Consider the following 23,506-nt stretch of genomic DNA (forward strand, 5'->3'; position numbering starts at 1 on the left):
GTGTAATAAATAGGCCCTATAGTGCTGTATTACCCCTCTCCCCGCCTACATTACTCATTCCACTGTGCAGAATGCCCGGCCCAGCGACCACGGCACAGACATCGGAGACACGGATTTCATGGAACAATTTTAGTCTTTATTTTGATGTAAAAACTTCCTATAAAAGAAATCCTTTTCCCACCTGTTTTATTAAGAGAAATTACAACTTTATAATTATTCTCTGTTGTTTCCCGACAGGATCATTTCCTGCTTTATTTAATGTGAGATAAAACATTTGTCAAAAATATACTTAAAAAGCGACCAGATAATGTGTATTGTGTATAAGTGACATCTTATTGTACTGTCAGGCACAGCATTATACTGTTACTCCATCGCACCATTATACCGTTATACAGCCACACTAACCTTCACTAATAGCCACACTAAGCCCCACCAACAGCCACACTAATCTTCACTAATAGCCACACTAACCCCCACGAACAACCACACTAACCCCCACAAACAGCCACACTAACCCCCACTAATAGCTACACTTACCACCACTAATAGCCACACTAACCCCCACTAATAGCCACACTAACCCCCACCAACAGCCACACTAACCCCCACTAATAGCCACACTAACCCCCACTAATTGCTACACTTACCACCACTAATAGCCACACAAACCCCCACTAATAGCCCACACTAAACCCCACACTAACCCCCACCAATAACCACACTAACCCCCACCAACAGCCACACTAACCCCCACCAACAGCCACATTAAACCTCACTAATAGCCATACTAAACCCCACCAACAGCCACACTAACCCAAACCAACAGCCACACTTATCCCCATCAACAGCCACACTAACCAAACCAATAGCCACACTAACCCACAGCAACACTAACCCCCACCAACAGCCACACTAACCCAAACCAACAGCCACACTTATCCCCATCAACAGCCACACTAACCCACAGCAACACTAACCCCCACCAACAGCCACACTAACCCACACCAACACTAATCCTTACCAAGGGTCACATTAACCAACAGCCAGACTAACACACACCAACGGCCACAGTAACCTACACCAACATTAACCGAGGGTGATTTTTATATGTAAATGATTGCCTCTTTTTACAAAAATTTGAAAAACCTCCCTTTCTGATTTCTGCACCGGTGCACGTTCGCCATCCCGCTCGCGCCTAGTAGGCAATGTCTGGCAATGTCTGGGCCTCATCCAGGCCAATGCTGGGGACAACACCAGAGCCATATGCAGGCCTGTGCAGCACCGTGCTCCCTCCTGTAGCACAGCCTCCTCCTCGCTCTGCCCCAGGACTCCATGGACAGGAAGCTATTTTGCATAATGGATATTAATTGATTCATTTGCATCACAATGGAAACACTGGGAAAGGTGCACCATGTTTCACTGACATCTGGAAACTCATTATAACTCTAATTGTGAAACGAGTTGCGTGTGTAAAATTAGGCATTACATAGGTAATCCATTCGGGCTTCTAATTATCTTAATGGAAACATTGATGAGTTAACTAATAAGGTGCCTTTTGAATTGATTTCCTTAATAATATTAAAAGAAAATAACCTGGGCTTTGTTTTGTGCCCATCCAGTCAGCATTTATGTCCAGACGAGGAAATGTGCACAGTACAATACTGTATAGCGCATCCATGGCCTCTACACGGAAGGAACATACACGAAAGATGGCGAAGGTTTACTGGTATACAGCGGAACACTTACTAGTGTAAACATAATAATAGCATTTCCTATTGTATTACGTGGCAGCAGCGGCGGGAGAATGTACCAGGCACCTCAGTGGCACCAGCTGGCACTTAATAATGTCCCAGCGACTCACCAATGGCACATCAGGGAGAATTAAGCTTCCTAATTGTGGTGATAAGGAATCTTTATGTCGGGGCGGTGGCTGCACATGATAATTAATAGAGCCTTGGGGGTTTATTTTTTAAACGGGTAGAAGAGAGATACTTTTCTTGGTGCCCTTCTAACAGCTGGAGCCCAGCAGCCAGTGCCTCCAATAGTACCACTGTGTGGTAATATTGTCTTCACTTATGTAACAAGCCGATTTACACTAATTACCTGGCTGATTAATAATAGCAGGTGAAATGTAGGCTGGAATTTAGCCAGCCACAAAACCCATCCACGGCAAATCATAGATGTTCCAAATCAGTGGTGTCAAACTCATGGCCCTCCAGCTGTTGTGGAACTACACGTCCCCACATGCCCTGCCACATATTTTATATAATGTATTGATAAAACTGTGGCAGGGCATGCTGGTACGTGTAGTTTCACAACAGCTGGAGGGCTATGAGTTTGACGCCACTGCTCCAAATTAAAGGCATATTACACACACACTCAACTAAAGCATTCATCATTTACAAGGCAAAAACCAGCATAGCCTCTGTTCTCTACCATCCACTCCTGCGACCGGAACACCAATCTCAGGGGGCCCACAGCTACTGCGTCCGGACCACCAGTCTCTCAGGGCCCCACCAGTTGCTGTGCTTTCCCCTGTGCGTGTGTGTGTGTGGGGGGTGTGTGTGTGTGTGTGTGTGTGTTCTTAGAAATGATTAGTGCAGTATATGAATGGCGTGTTACCGGGCCCAGATGTTATTACTGATTTGATAGGACACCTGGTGCCAGTGGCGCTGAGCTGTGCATTCCAGGATTTCTGGCTGCAGAATATCCCTGGAATGCTGACATATACCATGGTCCTGTATGGCTGCATACGTATGATGCTTAGCAGCCTGTCGCTTATGTAACAGCCAGGAGACTACAGCACATATCGCCGCGTCGCGCCGCTACCAGACACCAGGCGTATGAGTAATATAATGATAGCATCTGTGGGTTGTGTAAGGTGGGTTGTCATCCTCTTCCCAAGCTGACAATATGTGTGTAAAGGAAAGGGATAAGAACACATGACATTTGTGTGCCAATAACAGATGTACCTAGAGATCAGTGTATTCTGGTGACTGAGATGTCACCGAGCTGCAATCTGCTCTCTGATCTTATGTTGCTGCTTCCAGGGCAATGTATGTAATGATGAGAGTCAGTGACTTGTAGCGGGAGCAGACATAAATATGGCAGCGTGCGATGGGCAAGTTTACTGATTTTTGTATGTATTTAAACTGCAAGTGATGGTCTTTTCCTATGAGTTATTCGGATACATCTCACAATGTGCACACTGGAGGCTTTTATTTCAAAGGATGCTCTTGTTACATTGCTGTAATACCATCATACACCGCGCAGCGTTACCGTATCACAGCGCGGTGGCACCTGCTCTTCCTCTTGTGCTATATGGAGGAATGTCTCTATGGGGACTACTGATTAATAAATATTAAATAATAATTGTTTCAGTGCAGGGTAAATACTGGCTGCTTCTGCATGTAGCCCATGTATGTTTCACAGCTTTATTCTTACACTGCAATTCAGGTGTCAGATTGAACACACCCCACCCAAATCCAATTGTCTCTAGACATGTTGCATCTGGCCCCCTGCAGCGCAGCATGGCTTTGCCTAGTCTATTGTTGTTGTTTATTTTGCATTGCTTGCAAATCTGAATTAGGCCCAAAATCCCCAATGCCGCTATGTGTAGTGCTGGTTCTGTGGCCTGGGACCACCACTTTGCTGGCCACGGATGATGAGATGAATCAGTTGTTGCTCTGTGTGTTGTTATCATGTATTTGGCGCCCTCTGGTGCTCATGTCTGTTTTAACGCTCATTCTTTCTCTTCCCTGCAGGCTCCTCTCTGACCGGTTCTTCTATAGGTCCTGGCCAGTGAGGGGCCGGGGCCCTGAACCTCTGTGACCTGCCTGGGACCCCCGGCCTGCTGCAATGGGTGGGTTATAAGCGCTGGTAAGAGGTGACTGTGTGAAGCTGTGCTGTGTCTCCTGCACCTCTGTCTGTATACTGATCTCTCTCCTGTCTGCTTTGCTGTCCTCTGTGCTATTGGGGCGTCCTCCTCAGGTAATGAGGATTACTGGGGTCAGCCCACCCTGGAGATGCTGAAGAGAAGGGACATTCTGGCTATTGTACTGATCGTTCTGCCCTGGACTTTGCTGATCACAGTATGGCACCACAGCACTCTGTCTCCGCTGCTCACTGCACACAAGGGTGAGGAGACTCTGTAACCCCCTACTCACATTGTACCGTCCCATAACAACTGCCCACTACTCACCTCATACCCACTACCTCCCCTCACCGGCTCATTCTGCATGGCTTCACCATCACATCACTGGGGCATTCTGCAGTTATTGTTCCATTTACTACATGAGTGGGTGGGCAGCATCTGCATGGTGGGCGTCAGCCTCTGGGCCAAGCGATCACGTGATAATGCTTGTTACATACCAGGGAATCTTGTGCATATAACAGTAATACTCCATGCTCGCCAGCTGTATCAGGACTCCCTGCTCGCCAGCTGTATCAGGACTCCATGCTCGCCAGCTGTATCAGGACTCCCTGCTCGCCAGCTGTATCAGGAAGCCCTGCTCGGCAGCTGTATCAGGAAGCCCTGCATGCCAGCTGTATCAGGACTGCCTGCTCGCCAGCTGTATCAGGAAGCCCTGCATGCCAGCTGTATCAGGACTCCCTGCTCGCCAGCTGTATCAGGACTCCCTGCTCGCCAGCTTTATTAGGAAGCCCTGCACGCCAGCTGTATCAGGAATTTCTTCTCGCTAGCTCCCTTTGGAGTCCCCTGCTCGCTAGCTCTGTCTGGAGCCCCCTGCTTGCTAGCTCTGTCTGGAGTTCCCTGAGCACTAGCTCTGTCTCTCTCTGGAGTCCCCTGCTTGCTAGCTCTGTCTGGAGTCCCCTGCTCGCTAGCTCTGTCTCTCTCTGGAGTCCCCTGCTTGCTAGCTCTGTCTGGAGTCCCCTGCTCGCTAGCTCTGTCTGGAGTCCCCTGCTCGCTAGCTCTGTCTGAAGTCCCCTGCTCGCTAGCTCTGTCTGAAGTCCCCTGAGCAACAACTCTCTCTGTAGTCCCATGCGCACCAGTTCTGTATGGAGTACCCTGTGCGCCAGCTCTCTCTGGAGTCCCCTGCTCACTAACTCTCTCTGGAGTCCCCTGCTCCCTAGCTCTCTATGGAGTCCCCTGCTCGCTAGCTCTCTCTGGAGTTCCCTGCTCGCTAGCTCTCTCTGGAGTCCCCTGCTCGCCAGCTCTCTCTGGATTCCCCTGCTCACTAACTCTCTCTGGAGTCCCCTGCTCCCTAGCTCTCTATGGAGTCCCCTGCTCGCTAGCTCTCTCTGGAGTCCCCTGCTCGCTAGCTCTCTCTGGAGTCCCCTGCTAGCTAGCTCTCTATGGAGTCCCCTGCTCGCTAGCTCTCTATAGAGTCCCCTGCTCGCTAGCTCTCTATGGAGTCCCCTGCTCGCTAGCTCTCTTTGGAGTCCCCTGTTCGCTAGCTCTGTCTGGAGTCCCCTGTTCGCTAGCTCTGTCTGGAGTCCCCTGTTCGCTAGCTCTGTCTGGAGTCCCCTGTTCGCTAGCTCTGTCTGGAGTCCCCTGCTCCCTAGCTGTCTGGAGTCTCCTGCTCTCTCTGGAGTCCCCAGTGGGCTAGCTCTGTCTGGAGTTCCCTGCTCGCTCGCTAGCTGTCTGGAGTCCCCTGCTCACTAGCTCTCTCTGGAGTCTCCTGCTCACTAGCTCTCTCTGGAGTCTCCTGCACGCCAGCTCTCTCTGGAGTCCCCTGCGCGCCAGCTCTCTCTGGAGTCCCCTGCGCGCCAGCTCTCTCTGGAGTCCCCTGCGCGCCAGCTCTCTCTGGAGTCCCCTGCGCGCAAGCTCTCTCTGGAGTCCCCTGCGCGCCAGCTCTCTCTGGAGTCCCCTGCGCGCCAGCTCTCTCTGGAGTCCCCTGCGCGCCAGCTCTCTCTGGAGTCCCCTGCGCAGCAGCTCTCTCTGGAGTCCCCTGCGCGCCAGCTCTCTCTGGAGTCCCCTGCGCGCCAGCTCTCTCTGGAGTCCCCTGAGCGCCAGCTCTCTCTGGAGTCCCCTGAGCGCCAGCTCTCTCTGGAGTCCCCTGCGCGCCAGCTCTCTCTGGAGTCCCCTGCGCGCCAGCTCTCTCTGGAGTCCCCTGCGCGCCAGCTCTCTCTGGAGTCCCCTGCGCGCCAGCTCTCTCTGGAGTCCCCTGCGCGCCATCTCTCTCTGGAGTCCCCTGCGCGCTATCTCTCTCTGGAGTCCCCTGCACGCTAGCTATCTGTGGAGTCCCCTGTGCACCAGCTCTCTCTCTGGCGTCCCCTGTGCACTAACTCGGGTTATACTTATCAGAAACCTGATGTCGCTGTTGACCATCTCAGAATGGCGTTAGCCCAGGGACCCACTGCGATGCTGACCCATGTTGATAATAACCTATAGGGGGAGTGCCTGCGAGCAGGACAGTTGGGATCACAGCAGGGGTCGCAGATTCCTGCTGCAGTCCCTCCTACATACATTCGGGGGGTACTTAATATTTGCAGCTAACCGGGTGTCAGGGAATTAGCCAAACATATTATATGATAAATGGGCCCCTAGCGATGTTTGTGGTCACGTCTGGCCGCGCTATGTTTGGGTCCTTTAGACTTGGCGGTACATCAGGCAACATGCTGGTGAACATGACTGACAGCTCTGACATGGAGCCTCCCAAGTTGTGCTTCTGTGAGGTCACTGTCATAGAGCGGCAGTGACTGGAGAACTATAAATCTGTCTTCTTATTCCAGTGGTTCTCTCACCCTGTATTACATCACAAACTTACCACACGCCATGCTAGCTAGAAACGCTTCCGGTTATACTCACATATTTCCCATGCAGATCCTTCATAATGCTATCCCTGGTTAAAGGGCATCTGTCACCTACTGACTTTAGAGAGAATATTTTTTTGTATTGATAAGCCATAACTTAATGCAGCCTATCCAGTCACTAGGTGCCAGTGACCTCACTGAGAGTGCAGCCTATCCAGTCACTAGGAGCCAGTGACATCACTGAGAGTGCAGCCTATCCAGTCACTAGGAGCCAGTGACATCACTGAGAGTGCAGCCTATCCAGTCACTAGGAGCCAGTGACATCACTGAGAGTGCAGCCTATCCAGTCACTAGGAGCCAGTGACATAACTGAGAGTGCAGCCTATCCAGTCATTAGGTGCCAGTGACATCACTGAGAGTGCAGCCTATCCAGTCACTAGGAGCCAGTGATATCACTGAGAGTGCAGCCTATCCAGTCACTAGGAGCCAGTGACATAACTGAGAGTGCAGCCTATCCAGTCACTAGGTGCCAGTGACATGACTGAGAGTGCAGCCTATCCAGTCACTAGGAGCCAGTGACATCACTGAGAGTGCAGCCTATCCAGTCACTAGGAGCCAGTGACATCACTGAGAGTGCAGCCTATCCAGCCACTAGGTACCAGTGACATCACTGAGAGTGCAGCCTGTCCAGTCACTAGGTGCCAGTGACATCACTGAGAGTGCAGCCTATCCAGTCACTAGGAGCCAGTGACATGACTGAGAGTGCAGCCTATCCAGTCACTAGGAGCCAGTGACATCACTGAGAGTGCAGCCTCTCCAGTCACTAGGAACTAGTGATATGACTGAGAGTGCAACCTATCCAGTCACTAGGAACCAGTGACATGACTGAGAGTGCAGCCTATCCAGTTATTAGTAGCCAGTAACATCACTGAGAATGTAGCCAATCTATTCACTAGGGGCCAGTGACATCACTGAGAGTGCAGCCAATCCATTCACTAGGGGCCAGTGACATCACTGAGAGTGCAGCCAATCCATTCACTAGGAACCAGTGACATCACTGAGAATGCAGCCTATCCAGTCACTAGGTGCCAGTGACATCACTGAAAATGCAGTTAATCCATTCACTAGGGGTCAATGACATCACTGAGAGTGCAGCCAATCCATTCACTAGGGGCCAGTGACATCATTGAGAGTGTAGCCAATCCATTCACTAGGAGCCAGTGACATCAGTGAGTGCAGCATATCTATTTACTAGGAGCCAGTGACATCACAGAGAGTGCAGCCAATCCATTCAATAGGGGTCAATGACATCACTGAGAATGCAGCCAATCCATTCACTAGGGGTCAATGACATCACTGCGAATGCAGCCAATCCATTCACTAGGTGCCAGTGACATCACTGAGAATGTAGCCAATCCATTCTCTAGGGTCCAGTGACATCACTGAGAGTGCAGCCAATCCAGTCATTAGGAACCAGTGACATCACTGAGAATGCAGCCAATCCATTCACGAGGGGCCAGTGACATCACTGAGAGTGCAGCCAATCCATTCACTAGGGGCCAGTGACATCACTAAGAGTGTAGCCAATCCATTCACTAGGAGCCAGTGACATCAGTGAGTGCAGCATATCTATTTACTAGGAGCCAGTGACATCACAGAGAGTGCAGCCAATCCATTCACTAGGAGCCAGTGACATCAGTGAGTGCAGCCTATCCAGTCATTAGGAACCAGTGACATCACTGAGAATGCAGCCAATCCATTCACGAGGGGCCAGTGACATCACTGCGAATGCAGCCAATCCATTCACTAGGTGCCAGTGACATCACTGAGAATGTAGCCAATCCATTCACTAGGGTCCAGTGACATCACTGAGAATGCAGCCAATCCAGTCACTAGGAACCAGTGACATCACTGAGAATGCAGCATATCTATTTACTAGGAGCCAGTGACATCACAAAGAGTGCACCCAATCTATTCACTAGGGGTCAATGACATCACTGAGAATGCAGCCAATCCATTCACTAGGGGTCAATGACATCACTGCGAATGCAGCCAATCCATTCACTAGGTGCCAGTGACATCACTGAGAATGTAGCCAATCCATTCACTAGGGTCCAGTGACATCACTGAGAGTGCAGCCAATACAGTTACTAGGAACCAGTGACATCACTGAGAATGCAGCCAATCCATTCACTAGGGGCCAGTGACATCACTGAGAGTGTAGCCAATCCATTCACTAGGAGCCAGTGACATCAGTGAGTGCAGCATATCTATTTACTAGGAGCCAGTGACATCACAAAGAGTGCAGCCAATCCATTCACTAGGGGTCAATGACATCACTGCGAATGCAGCCAATCCATTCACTAGGTGCCAGTGACATCACTGAGAATGTAGCCAATCCATTCACTAGGGTCCAGTGACATCACTGAGAGTGCAGCCAATACAGTCATTAGGAACCAGTGACATTACTGAGAATGCAGCCAATCCATTCACGAGGGGCCAGTGACATCACTGAGAGTGCAGCCAATCCATTCACTAGGGGACAGTGACATCACTAAGAGTGCAGCCTATCCAGTCACTAGGAACCAGTGACATTACTGAGAATGCAGCCAATCCATTCACTAGGGGCCAGTGACATCACTAAGAGCGCAGCCTATCCAGTCACTAGGAACCAGTGACATCACTGAGAGCACAGCCTATCCAGTCACTGGGAACCAGTGACATCACAGTATATATATACTGTACCAGCCAACTGCTGCTGAGGTAAATCTGTGTATATTCAGCAGTTACTGTACACTTACCACAAGGCAATCTATATTCTCCATGCACAGTGCTGTACACATGCAGCCATGTTCCTGCTTTCCGCCATCTTTCATCTCTGTATTCTACCTCATATGTCTGTGATATACCCATCTGCATGTCCTGTGTCTGTCTGCTTGTGGTGTGGGGTCCGCTCTCTGTCCTACATTATGGGGGAGCAGTTTGTGGTCACTACTGGTCTGTGGAACACACAGGTAGTTTTCTCTGAGTCCTCCGAATCGGCTAGCCCAATACCGGAGCCAGTAGCCAGCCGGCCATTGGATATATCCCCAAGTAACTCCGTTCATACGTACCGTGGATCAGTGCTTCCATGGCGGATATCTCCGGTATTTGCTGCTGACTTTTATAATACAGTACAGTATGAGTATTCTTATGTACTATGAGGTTTTACCGCATGCAGTTTATAAAGGTCCCTTCCCTGGGTGGAACTGAATCATTAGAACCAGTCAGGTTGCGTTATCCCCAAGCTGCGCCCTGCGTAGAGATGATGGCCCAGTGTTGACCGACCGGTAACTGTCCTCTCTGGCAGGATAGAGCCCATTAGTTACAGCTTATACATGATATACAATAAACAGGATTCATGTATGACTATATAGATGGGTGCAGAAAGATATATATATATATATATATATATATATATATATGAAGCTTGGTCTGGTCCGGGCCAAATCAAATCAATCAATATTTGGCCCTTCCTCCTTGGCTCTATTGAGATAGCTGTCGTACTGCACTTAGTGATATCTGACCCCACCTACTTGGCTCACTTGAGATAGCGGTTGTCCCTAGCAATATCTGACCCTGCCTACTTGGCTCACTTAAGATAGCGGTTGTCCCCAGCAATAACTGACCATGCCTACTTCGCTCTCTTGAGATAGCGGTTGTCCCCACTAATATCTGACCCTCACCTACTTGGCTCTCTTGAGATAGCGGTTGTCACCCAATAATATCTGACCCCGCCTACTTGGCTCTCTTGAGATAGTGGTTGTTCCCACTAATATCTGACCCCGCCTACTTTGCTCTCTTGAGATAGTGGTTGTCCCCAGTAATATCTGACCCCGCCTACTTGGCTCTCTTGAGATAGTGGTTTTTCCCACTAATATCTGACCCCCGCCTACTTTGCTCTCTTGAGATAGCGGTTGTCCCCCCTGATATCTGACCCCGCCTACTTGGCTCTCTTGAGATAGTGGTTGTCCCCAGTAATATCTGACCCCGCCTACTTGGCTCTCTTGAGATAGTGGTTGTTCCCACTAATATCTGACCCGCTTACTAGGCTCTCTTGAGATAGCGGTTGTTCCCACTAATATCTGACCCCGCCTACTTTGATCTCTTGAGATAGCGGTTGTCCCCCCTGATATCTGACCCCGCCTACTTGGCTCTCTTGAGATAGTGGTTGTTCCCAGCAATATCTGACCCCGCCTACTTGGCTCTCTTGAGATAACGTCTCTGTGTCTCTTTTCCAGAGGACGGGAGTGATGGACGAAGGGATGCCAGTCCAGGCTCCGATTCCCGGGAATACTGTTCCTCAGAGAGAGACATTGTAGAAGTGGTTAGGACTGAATATGTGTACACACGGCCCCCGCCATGGATGGGCAACCTCCCCACCATCCACGTGATCACCCCCACCTACAGCAGGCCGGTGCAGAAAGCCGAGCTGACCCGACTCTCCAACACATTGCTGCATGTACCCAACCTGCACTGGATCCTGGTGGAGGACTCTCAGCGGCGCACGCCACTGGTCACGCGGATGCTGCAGGACTCTGGTCTCAACTACACCCATCTCAACGTGGAGACCCCGCGGAATTATAAACTAAGGGGGGACACCCGGGACCCACGAATACCCCGTGGGACTATGCAGAGGAACCTTGCCCTGCGTTGGCTTAGAGAGACATTTAATAAGAACAGCAGCCTGCCCGGGGTGGTGTATTTCGCAGACGATGATAACACCTACAGCCTGGACCTGTTCGAAGAGGTGCGTTTATAGGATAAAGTACCTGCAGTGCGCCTATAATCTCCTGGGATTTACCGCCAGGGGAGAAATTGTCCATGGCAACCAAACAGCTTTGTAGTAACATTACTCAAGTGCATTTATAAACTTATACGCAGCAGCTGATTGGTTGCCATGGGCAATTTCTTCATTGGCTCACTTCTCCACTCTTTCCACTGCTTCATGAATAGACTCCGTGTGTTAGAGAGAGATAAAGCTGAGGGACACAAAGTACCAACCAACAGGTGGAAATGTAGTAAGATGGGAGTTCTATGTCACATGGGATGTTGCTGCGGGCAACCAATAGTAGTTAATAGTAGTTTGGCCGTTCCTGACAGTTATTCTGGCTCACTCGCAAAGGCACTTCTGGACAAAACCATGTGCAATGCAGGTGGGGCAGATGTAACATGTGCAGAGAGAATTAGATTTGGGTGAGTTATTTTGTTTCTGTGCAGGGTAAATACTGACTGCAATATAGATCTCACTTTGTAGTAAAACCCCACCCAAATCTAATTCTCTCTGCACAAGTAACATCTGCCCCACCTGCAGTGCACATGGTTTTGTCCATTTCAGATAGAATTTGCCTTTGTGAGTGAACCAGAATAATGGCCGTAGACTAGGGTGACCAACGCATCCCTTTAATCCGGGACACATATTAAGTACACAGGTTCTGTGCCTGGCTTTCACCTGGTTTTAAACTGCCACAGAACCTGTGTAATTAATATGTGTCCCGGATTAAAGGGATGAGTTGGTCTCCCTACCGTAGACCCTTTATACTGGTATTAATGATGCTTATTAGTGGTGTCATCAGTCCCGCCCAGATTAGATATGGAATTCTGTTACTTTCAATATGTCACTGTGTGTACAAACACCTGCAGATGATGTTGCTATAGGCAACGAGTTATGTCTTTACTTAGAATTCCAGTCATCACTTCGTTACTCAGAAATTGCGCGAATTAGAAGGTTATTGCAAGTCACCTTAGACCTCCTTGACCTTAGGGAGATTGTAATATCCTGGCATGCTACATGGCAGAGTATAACGTATCTGTTATTCCCCTGTATAATCTCAGATGAGTCATAAGAGTAATATTCCGGGATGCTCGCTGATAAACCCTCAGAACGTTAAACCAAACCATTCTAATTATGAGGACGCAACAGTAAAGTATTTGTTTCCAATATTCAGTATATATATATATATATATATATATATGTGTGTGTGTATGTATGCATATACTATATATGTATGTACCCTTGCAGTCAGCACCCCGCCACCCTGGGGTGTCCCTTGTTTTACATTGGCGTCATTGAAGTCCACCCTGCTGCCTGGCTGGTTTCCCTCCCTCCGTGCATCCATCTTACCAGGCATCCGAAGGTTTCCGCTGGAGACCCAGCAAGGAGGTTATTAATGTCCCCACAATGATCTCCGCTGTTAATAATGTTCTAGAGAATTACTTTCCTGAAAGTGTAATGGTGGATTTACCATCATCTGTTACCTGCGCTGCTCGCTTATTGTCATTTATTATGTGGGCTGCCCATATAGCAGTCAGGAGAGGTGGATTTATTAAAAAATATCTGCTTATAGGGAAAAGGAATGGGTACAGCGTGAAATGTGTGTCAGCACCAGAGGCTGGAGAAACGCCATTAACGGACTGCAGGTTGCAGTTAAGTCATCCGGCGCGATGTGCTGCAGCTTCGAGCAGGAACTGAACTACACTATTTTCAAATCAGCCTAGATATTTAAAGGACTTGTAAAGAGGGGCGCACATCAAATGTCCAATTACAGCATAATGCATTAATTACAGCGACAGTGAGGGAGGAGCATAGAGCGGTGGGTTAGGATGAGAGCTTACACTCTATAGGGGAGGGACAGACATGGGTGACACAGAGGAGACAGTGAGTGAGGAGCATAGAGCGGTGGGTTAGGATGAGAGCTTACACTCTATAGGGGAGGGACAGACAGACAGGGGTGACACAGAGGAGACAGTGAGCGAGGAGCATAGAGCGGTGGGTTAGGATGACAGCTTACACTCTATAGGGGAGGGACAGACAGACAGGGGTGACACAGAGGAGACAGTGAGTGAGGAGCATAGAGCGGTGGGTTAGGATGAGAGCTTACACTCTATAGGGGAGGGACAGACAGACAGGGGTGACACAGAGAAGACAGTGAGCGAGGAGCATAAAGCGGTGGGTTAGGATGACAGCTTACACTCTATAGGGGAGGGACAGACAGACAGGGGTGACACAGAGGAGACAGTGAGTGAGGAGCATAGAGCGGTGGGTTAGGATGAGAGCTTACACTATATAGGGGAGGGACAGACAGGGGTGACACAGAGGAGACAGTGAGCGAGGAGCATAGAGTGGTGGGTTAGGATGAGAGCTTACACTCTATAGGGGAGGGACAGACAGGGGTGACACAGAGGAGACAGTGAGCGAGGAGCATAGAGCGGTGGGTTAGGATGAGAGCTTACACTCTATAGGGGACAGACAGGGGTGACACAGAGGAGACAGTGAGTGAGGAGCATAGAGCGGTGGGTTAGGATGAGAGCTTACACTCTATAGGGGAGGGACAGACAGGGGTGACACAGAGGGGACAGTGAGTGAGGAGCATAGAGCGGTGGGTTAGGATGAGAGCTTACACTCTATAGGGGACAGACAGGGGTGACACAGAGGAGACAGTGAGCAAGGAGCATAGAGCGGTGGGTTAGGATGAGAGCTTACACTCTATAGGGGAGGGACAGACAGGGGTGACACAGAGGAGACAGTGAGTGAGGAGCATAGAGCGGTGGGTTAGGATGAGAGCTTACACTCTATAGGGGAGGGACAGACAGGGGTGACACAGAGGAGACAGTGAGTGAGGAGCATAGAGCGGTGGGTTAGGATGAGAGCTTACACTCTATAGGGGAGGGACAGACAGGGGTGACACAGAGGAGACAGTGAGCGAGGAGCATAGAGCGGTGGGTTAGGATGAGAGCTTACACTCTATAGGGGAGGGACAGACAGGGGTGACACAGAGGGGACAGTGAGTGAGGAGCATAGAGCGGTGGGTTAGGATGAGAGCTTACACTCTATAGGGGACAGACAGGGGTGACACAGAGGAGACAGTGAGCGAGGAGCATAGAGCGGTGGGTTAGGATGAGAGCTTACACTCTATAGGGGAGGGACAGACAGGGTTGACACAGAGGAGACAGTGAGTGAGGAGCATAGAGCGGTGGGTTAGGATGAGAGCTTACACTCTATAGGGGAGGGACAGACAGACAGGGGTGACACAGAGGAGACAGTGAGCGAGGAGCATAGAGTGGTGGGTTAGGATGAGAGCTTACACTCTATAGGGGAGGGACAGACAGGGGTGACACAGAGGAGACAGTGAGCGAGGAGCATAGAGCGGTGGGTTAGGATGAGAGCTTACACTCTATAGGGGACAGACAGGGGTGACACAGAGGAGACAGTGAGCGAGGAGCATAGAGCGGTGGGTTAGGATGAGAGCTTACACTCTATAGGGGAGGGACAGACAGGGGTGACACAGAGGAGACAGTGAGTGAGGAGCATAGAGCGGTGGGTTAGGATGAGAGCTTACACTCTATAGGGGAGGGACAGACAGGGGTGACACAGAGGAGACAGTGAGCGAGGAGCATAGAGCGGTGGGTTAGGATGAGAGCTTACACTCTATAGGGGACAGACAGGGGTGACACAGAGGAGACAGTGAGCGAGGAGCATAGAGCGGTGGGTTAGGATGAGAGCTTACACTCTATAGGGGAGGGACAGACAGGGGTGACACAGAGGAGACAGTGAGTGAGGAGCATAGAGCGGTGGGTTAGGATGACAGCTTACACTGTATAGGGGAGGGACAGACAGGGGTGACACAGAGGAGACAGTGAGCGAGGAGCATAGAGTGGTGGGTTAGGATGAGAGCTTACACTCTATTGGGGAGGGACAGACAGGGGTGACACAGAGGAGACAGTGAGCGAGGAGCATAGAGCGGTGGGTTAGGATGAGAGCTTACACTCTATAGGGGAGGGACAGACAGGGGTGACACAGAGGAGACAGTGAGTGAGGAGCATAGAGCTGTGGGTTAGGATGAGAGCTTACACTCTATAGGGGAGGGACAGAGAGACAGGGGTGACACAGAGGAGACAGCGAGCGAGGAGCATAGAGCGGTGGGTTAGGATGAGAGCTTACACTCTATAGGGGAGGGACAGACAGACAGGGGTGACACAGAGGAGACAGTGAGTGAGGAGCATAGAGCGGTGGGTTAGGATGAGAGCTTACACTCTATAGGGGACAGACAGGGGTGACACAGAGGAGACAGTGAGCGAGGAGCATAGAGCGGTGGGTTAGGATGAGAGCTTACACTCTATAGGGGAGGGACAGACAGACAGGGGTGACACAGAGGGGAGACAGTGAGTGAGGAGCATAGAGTGGTGGGTTAGGATGAGAGCTTACACTCTATAGGGGAGGGACAGACAGACAGGGGTGACACAGAGGGGAGACAGTGAGTGAGGAGCATAGAGTGGTGGGTTAGGATGAGAGCTTACACTCTATAGGGGAGGGACAGACAGGGGTGACACAGAGGAGACAGTGAGCGAGGAGCATAGAGCGGTGGGTTAGGATGAGAGCTTACACTCTATAGGGGAGGGACAGACAGGGGTGACACAGAGGAGACAGTGAGCGAGGAGCATAGAGCGGTGGGTTAGGATGAGAGCTTACACTCTATAGGGGAGGGACAGACAGGGGTGACACAGAGGGGACAGTGAGTGAGGAGCATAGAGCGGTGGGTTAGGATGAGAGCTTACACTCTATAGGGGACAGACAGGGGTGACACAGAGGAGACAGTGAGCGAGGAGCATAGAGCGGTGGGTTAGGATAAGAGCTTACACTCTATAGGGGAGGGACAGACGGGTGACACAGTGGAGAGAGACAGTGAGCGAGGAGCATAGAGCGGTGGGTTAGGATGACAGCTTACACACTATAGGGGAGGGACAGACAGACAGGGGTGACACAGAGGAGACAGTGAGCGAGGAGCATAGAGCGGTGGGTTAGGATGAGAGCTTACACTCTATAGGGGAGGGACAGACAGACAGGGGTGACACAGAGGAGACAGTGAGCGAGGAGCATAGAGCGGTGGGTTAGGATGAGAGCTTACACTCTATAGGGGACAGACAGACAGGGGTGACACAGAGGAGACAGTGAGTGAGGAGCATAGAGCGGTGGGTTAGGATGAGAGCTTACACTCTATAGAGGAGGGACAGACATGGGTGACACAGAGGAGACAGTGAGCGAGGAGCATAGAGCGGTGGGTTAGGATGACAGCTTACACACTATAGGGGAGGGACAGACAGACAGGGGTGACACAGAGGAGACAGTGAGCGAGGAGCATAGAGCGGTGGGTTAGGATGACAGCTTACACACTATAGGGGAGGGACAGACAGGGGTGACACAGAGGAGACAGTGAGCGAGGAGCATAGAGCGGTGGGTTAGGATGAGAGCTTACACTCTATAGGGGAGGGACAGACAGACAGGGGTGACACAGAGGAGACAGTGAGCGAGGAGCATAGAGCGGTGGGTTAGGATTAGAGCTTACACTCTATAGGGGACAGACAGACAGGGGTGACACAGAGGAGACAGTGAGTGAGGAGCATAGAGCGGTGGGTTAGGATGAGAGCTTACACTCTATAGAGGAGGGACAGACATGGGTGACACAGAGGAGACAGTGAGCGAGGAGCATAGAGCGGTGGGTTAGGATGACAGCTTACACACTATAGGGGAGGGACAGACAGACAGGGGTGACACAGAGGAGACAGTGAGCGAGGAGCATAGAGCGGTGGGTTAGGATGAGAGCTTACACTCTATAGGGGAGGGACAGACAGGGGTGACACAGAGGAGACAGTGAGCGAGGAGCATAGAGCGGTGGGTTAGGATAAGAGCTTACACTCTATAGGGGAGGGACAGACGGGTGACACAGTGGAGAGAGACAGTGAGCGAGGAGCATAGAGCGGTGGGTTAGGATGACAGCTTACACACTATAGGGGAGGGACAGACAGACAGGGGTGACACAGAGGAGACACTGAGCGAGGAGCATAGAGCGGTGGGTTAGGATGAGAGCTTACACTCTATAGGGGAGGGACAGACAGGGGTGACACAGAGGAGGCAGTGAGCGAGGAGCATAGAGCGGTGGGTTAGGATGAGAGCTTACACTCTATAGGGGAGGGACAGACAGACAGGGGTGACACAGAGGAGACAGTGAGCAAGGAGCATAGAGCGGGGGGTTAGGATGAGAGCTTACACTCTATAGGGGAGGGACAGACAGACAGGGGTGACACAGAGGAGACAGTGAGCGAGGAGCATAGAGCGGTGGGTTAGGATGAGAGCTTACACTCTATAGGGGAGGGACAGACAGGGGTGACACAGAGGAGACAGTGAGCGAGGAGCATAGAGCGGTGGGTTAGGATGAGAGCTTACACTCTATAGGGGAGGGACAGACAGACAGGGGTGATACAGAGGAGACAGTGAGCGAGGAGCATAGAGCAGTGGGTTAGGATGAGAGCTTACACTCTATAGGGGAGGGATAGACAGGCAGGGGTGACACAGAGGGGACAGTGAGCGAGGAGCATAGAGCGGTGGGTTAGGATGACAGCTTACACTCTCTATAGGGGAGGGACAGACAGACAGGGGTGACACAGAGGAGACAGTGAGCGAGGAGCATAGAGCGGTGGGTTAGGATGACAGCTTACACACTATAGGGGAGGGACAGACAGACAGGGGTGACACAGAGGAGACAGTGAGCGAGGAGCATAGAGCGGTGGGTTAGGATGAGAGCTTACACTCTATAGGGGAGGGACAGACAGACAGGGGTGACACAGAGGAGACAGTGAGCGAGGAGCATAGAGCGGTGGGTTAGGATTAGAGCTTACACTCTATAGGGGACAGACAGACAGGGGTGACACAGAGGAGACAGTGAGTGAGGAGCATAGAGCGGTGGGTTAGGATGAGAGCTTACACTCTATAGAGGAGGGACAGACATGGGTGACACAGAGGAGACAGTGAGCGAGGAGCATAGAGCGGTGGGTTAGGATGACAGCTTACACTCTATAGAGGAGGGACAGACATGGGTGACACAGAGGAGACAGTGAGCGAGGAGCATAGAGCGGTGGGTTAGGATGACAGCTTACACACTATAGGGGAGGGACAGACAGACAGGGGTGACACAGAGGAGACAGTGAGCGAGGAGCGTAGAGCGGTGGGTTAGGATGAGAGCTTACACTCCATAGGGGAGGGACAGACAGACAGGGGTGACACAGAGGAGACAGTGAGCGAGGAGCATAGAGCGGTGGGTTAGGATAAGAGCTTACACTCTATAGGGGAGGGACAGACGGGTGACACAGTGGAGAGAGACAGTGAGCGAGGAGCATAGAGCGGTGGGTTAGGATGACAGCTTACACACTATAGGGGAGGGACAGACAGACAGGGGTGACACAGAGGAGACACTGAGCGAGGAGCATAGAGCGGTGGGTTAGGATGAGAGCTTACACTCTATAGGGGAGGGACAGACAGGGGTGACACAGAGGAGGCAGTGAGCGAGGAGCATAGAGCGGTGGGTTAGGATGAGAGCTTACACTCTATAGGGGAGGGACAGACAGACAGGGGTGACACAGAGGAGACAGTGAGCGAGGAGCATAGAGCGGGGGGTTAGGATGAGAGCTTACACTCTATAGGGGAGGGACAGACAGACAGGGGTGACACAGAGGAGACAGTGAGCGAGGAGCATAGAGCGGTGGGTTAGGATGAGAGCTTACACTCTATAGGGGAGGGACAGACAGGGGTGACACAGAGGAGACAGTGAGCGAGGAGCATAGAGCGGTGGGTTAGGATGAGAGCTTACACTCTATAGGGGAGGGACAGACAGACAGGGGTGATACAGAGGAGACAGTGAGCGAGGAGCATAGAGCGGTGGGTTAGGATGAGAGCTTACACTCTATAGGGGAGGGATAGACAGGCAGGGGTGACACAGAGGGGACAGTGAGCGAGGAGCATAGAGCGGTGGGTTAGGATGACAGCTTACACTCTCTATAGGGGAGGGACAGACAGACAGGGGTGACACAGAGGAGACAGTGAGCGAGGAGCATAGAGCGGTGGGTTAGGATGAGAGCTTACACTCTATAGGGGAGGGACAGACAGACAGGGGTGACACAGAGGAGACAGTGAGCGAGGAGCATAGAGCGGTGGGTTAGGATGACAGCTTACACTCTATAGGGGAGGGACAGACAGGGGTGACACAGAGGAAACAGTGAGTGAGGAGCATAGAGCGGTGGGTTAGGATGAGAGCTTACACTCTATAGGGGAGGGACAGACAGACAGACAGGGGTGACACAGAGGGGACAGTGAGCGAGGAGCGTAGAGCGGTGGGTTAGGATGAGAGCTTACACTCCATAGGGGAGGGACAGACAGACAGGGGTGACACAGAGGAGACAGTGAGTGAGGAGCATAGAGCGGTGGGTTAGGATGAGAGCTTACACTCTATAGGGAAGGGACAGACAGACAGGGGTGACACAGAGGAGACAGTGAGTGAGGAGCATAGAGCGGTGGGTTAGGATGAGAGCTTACACTCTATAGGGGAGGGACAGACAGACAGGGGTGACACAGAGGAGACAGTGAGCGAGGAGCATAGAGCGGTGGGTTAGGATGACAGCTTACACTCTATAGGGGAGGGACAGACAGACAGGGGTGACACAGAGGAGACAGTGAGTGAGGAGCATAGAGCGGTGGGTTAGGATGAGAGCTTACACTCTATAGGGGAGGGACAGACAGGGGTGACACAGAGGAGACAGTGAGTGAGGAGCATAGAGCAGGGGGTTAGGATGAGAGCTTACACTCTATAGGGGAGGGAGAGAGAACCAGCACCAGGCCCAACCAACCAGCAGAGTAATGGCACTGCTGGGGACACTCATTACTCATTATATAAGGTCCTGCGGCTGATCCATCATCCCCCTGACTGGTCAGCCCATGCAGGCCCCCCACCCCCACCCCCCACTGAAGCCTGGGGCTGTCCCCGGTGCTCCAGGGTGGTGGGCACTGGGCTGGTAGCAATTGTGTAAAATTAAGAATTAACTATTGGGTTCTGCTGTGGAACTATGAGTCCCAGCAAGCTATCCGCATACTGGAACTTGGAGATCCAAAAATCCCAGCATGCAGGGCATTAATGGCCAATCAGGTGCCAAGTTTCGGAAACTTTTACCCGATTTCTCTGTCTGACCTGCCGGAATCGGGTGAATCGGGCACGAATCGTGTAGGCGGCCTTTACACTCTGTAGGGGAATATTTGTTATATGGATTCATATTGCGGGAGGGGGGCCCATGAATCGCGGGAGGGGGGCGCGGGGGAGCCACGATGTGGCCGTTACACTCTGTAGGGGAATATTGGTTATATGGATTCATATTGCGGGAGGGGGGCGCGGGGGAGCCGCGATGTGGCCGTTACACTCTGTAGGGGAATATTTGTTATATGGATTCATATTGCGGGAGGGGGGCCCGTGAATCGCGGGAGGGGGGCGCGGGGGAGCCGCGATGTGGCCGTTACACTCTGTAGGGGAATATTTGTTATATGGATTCATATTGCGGGAGGGGGGCCCGTGAATCGCGGGAGGGGGGCGTGGGGGAGCCGCGATGTGGCCGTTACACTCTGTAGGGGAATATTTGTTATATGGATTCATATTGCGGGAGGGGGGCCCGTGAATCGCGGGAGGGGGGCGCGGGGGAGCCGCGATGTGGCCGTTACACTCTGTAGGGGAATATTTGTTATATGGATTCATATTGCGGGAGGGGGGGCCCGTGAATCGCGGGAGGGGGGCGCCGCGATGCGGCCGTTACACTCTGTAGGGGAATATTTGTTATATGGATTCATATTGCGGGAGGGGGGCCCGTGAATCGCGGGAGGGGGGCGCGGGGGAGCCGCGATGTGGCCGTTACACTCTGTAGGGGAATATTTGTTATATGGATTCATATTGCGGGAGGGGGGCCCGTGAATCGCGGGAGGGGGGCGCGGGGGAGCCGCGATGTGGCCGTTACACTCTGTAGGGGAATATTTGTTATATGGATTCATATTGCGGGAGGGGGGGCCCGTGAATCGCGGGAGGGGGGCGCGGGGGAGCCGCGATGTGGCCGTTACACTCTGTAGGGGAATATTTGTTATATGGATTCATATTGCGGGAGGGGGGCCCGTGAATCGCGGGAGGGGGGCGCGGGGGAGCCGCGATGTGGCCGTTACACTCTGTAGGGGAATATTTGTTATATGGATTCATATTGCGGGAGGGGGGGCCCGTGAATCACGGGAGGGGGGCGCAGGGGAGCCGCGATGTGGCCGTTACACTCTGTAGGGGAATATTTGTTATATGGATTCATATTGCGGGAGGGGGACCCGTGAATCGCGGGAGGGGGGCGCGGGGGAGCCGCGATGTGGCCGTTACACTCTGTAGGGGAATATTTGTTATATGGATTCATATTGCGGGAGGGGGGGCCCATGAATCGCGGGAGGGGGGCGCGGGGGAGCCGCGATGTGGCCGTTACACTCTGTAGGGGAATATTTGTTATATGGATTCATATTGCGGGAGGGAGACCCGTGAATCGCGGGAGGGGGGCGCGGGGGAGCCGTGATGTGGCCGTTACACTCTGTAGGGGAATATTTGTTATATGGATTCATATTGCGGGAGGGGGGGCCCGTGAATCGCGGGAGGGGGGCGCGGGGGAGCCGCGATGTGGCCGTTACACTCTAGGGGAATATTTGTTATATGGATTCATATTGCGGGAGGGGGGGCCCGTGAATCGCGGGAGGGGGGCCCAGGGGAACCGCGATGTGGCCGTTACACTCTGTAGGGGAATATTTGTTATATGGATTCATATTGCGGGAGGGGGGCCCGTGAATCGCGGGAGGGGGGCGCAGGGGAGCCGCGATGCGGCCGTTACACTCTGTAGGGGAATATTGGTTATATGGATTCATATTGCGGGAGGGGGGGCCCGTGAATCGCGGGAGGGGGGCGCGGGGGAGCCGCGATGTGGCCGTTACACTCTGTAGGGGAATATTTGTTATATGGATTCATATTGCGGGAGGGGGGGCCCGTGAATCGCGGGAGGGGGCGCGGGGGAGCCGCGATGCGGCCTTTACACTCTAGGGGAATATTTGTTATATGGATTCATATTGCGGGAGGGGGGCCCGTGAATCGCGGGAGGGGGGCGCGGGGGAGCCGCAATGTGGCCGTTACACTCTGTAGGGGAATATTTGTTATATGGATTCATATTGCAGGAGGGGGGCCCGTGAATCGCGGGAGGGGGGCGCAGGGGAGCCGCGATGTGGCCGTTACACTCTGTAGGGGAATATTTGTTATATGGATTCATATTGCGAGAGGGGGGGCCGTGAATCGCGGGAGGGGGGCGCGGGGGAGCCGCGATGTGGCCGTTACACTCTGTAGGGGAATATTTGTTATATGGATTCATATTGCGTGCTTATATCAGTTTCTGTAGATGGGACATTATGGCTGTTGTAGTTCGCCATGAGAAAATGGCATGATCCCGGAAGTGAACATAAATATGGGCATCTATGGGGTCTACGTACTATGGACCTTATTCTGGTTGACACACAGCGCTGCGAAGTTTGCAGCGCTGTGTGTGATTTTAAGCCTGCCCGCCATTCGCATTGCCACCCGCCCCCTTTCGCACTGTAAATTTTCATGCACGACTGCGAATGGATGTTTTGCGTAAACATCCATTCGCAGTCTAGGGAGCGAGACCCACATCATTCGATGATCGACAACCATCGAATGATGAGGAACGTACACGCAAAACTAAGACACTCTCAGTTGCCGTAGCTTTGCGTTTCCCTGTCCGGTGATGTCAGCTGCCCGCCCCCGGCTGCTGTATCACTGCCTCATTCCCATGGGCACGTCTACCCGCCATCGTCCCCCCTCCCGCACTGGTGTGTGCGAATGGGAATGAGGCAAAGTCT

General features: G+C 52.1%; 1 protein-coding gene across 3 annotated transcripts in view; it reads left to right on the top strand.

Moving 5' to 3' along the window:
• B3GAT1 (beta-1,3-glucuronyltransferase 1) overlaps window positions 1-23,506 on the top strand; it is a 62,288-nt gene that overhangs the window by 19,285 nt on the left and 19,497 nt on the right. The window contains exons 2-4 of one of the 3 annotated variants that reach the window (XM_083163531.1): window positions 3,765-3,879; window positions 3,991-4,137; window positions 10,995-11,503. In XM_083163531.1, the coding sequence (XP_083019657.1) occupies window positions 4,026-4,137; window positions 10,995-11,503 (621 nt within the window). In that variant the 5' untranslated portion in view covers window positions 3,765-3,879; window positions 3,991-4,025. The remainder of the gene's footprint in view (window positions 1-3,764; window positions 3,880-3,990; window positions 4,138-10,994; window positions 11,504-23,506) is intronic. The other 2 variants (XM_083163530.1, XM_083163532.1) reach the window with 2 other exon arrangements.

The sequence above is a fragment of the Crinia signifera genome, chromosome 19 (assembly GCF_055691185.1).
Source record: "Crinia signifera chromosome 19, ASM5569118v1, whole genome shotgun sequence".
Lineage (NCBI taxonomy): Eukaryota > Metazoa > Chordata > Amphibia > Anura > Myobatrachidae > Crinia > Crinia signifera.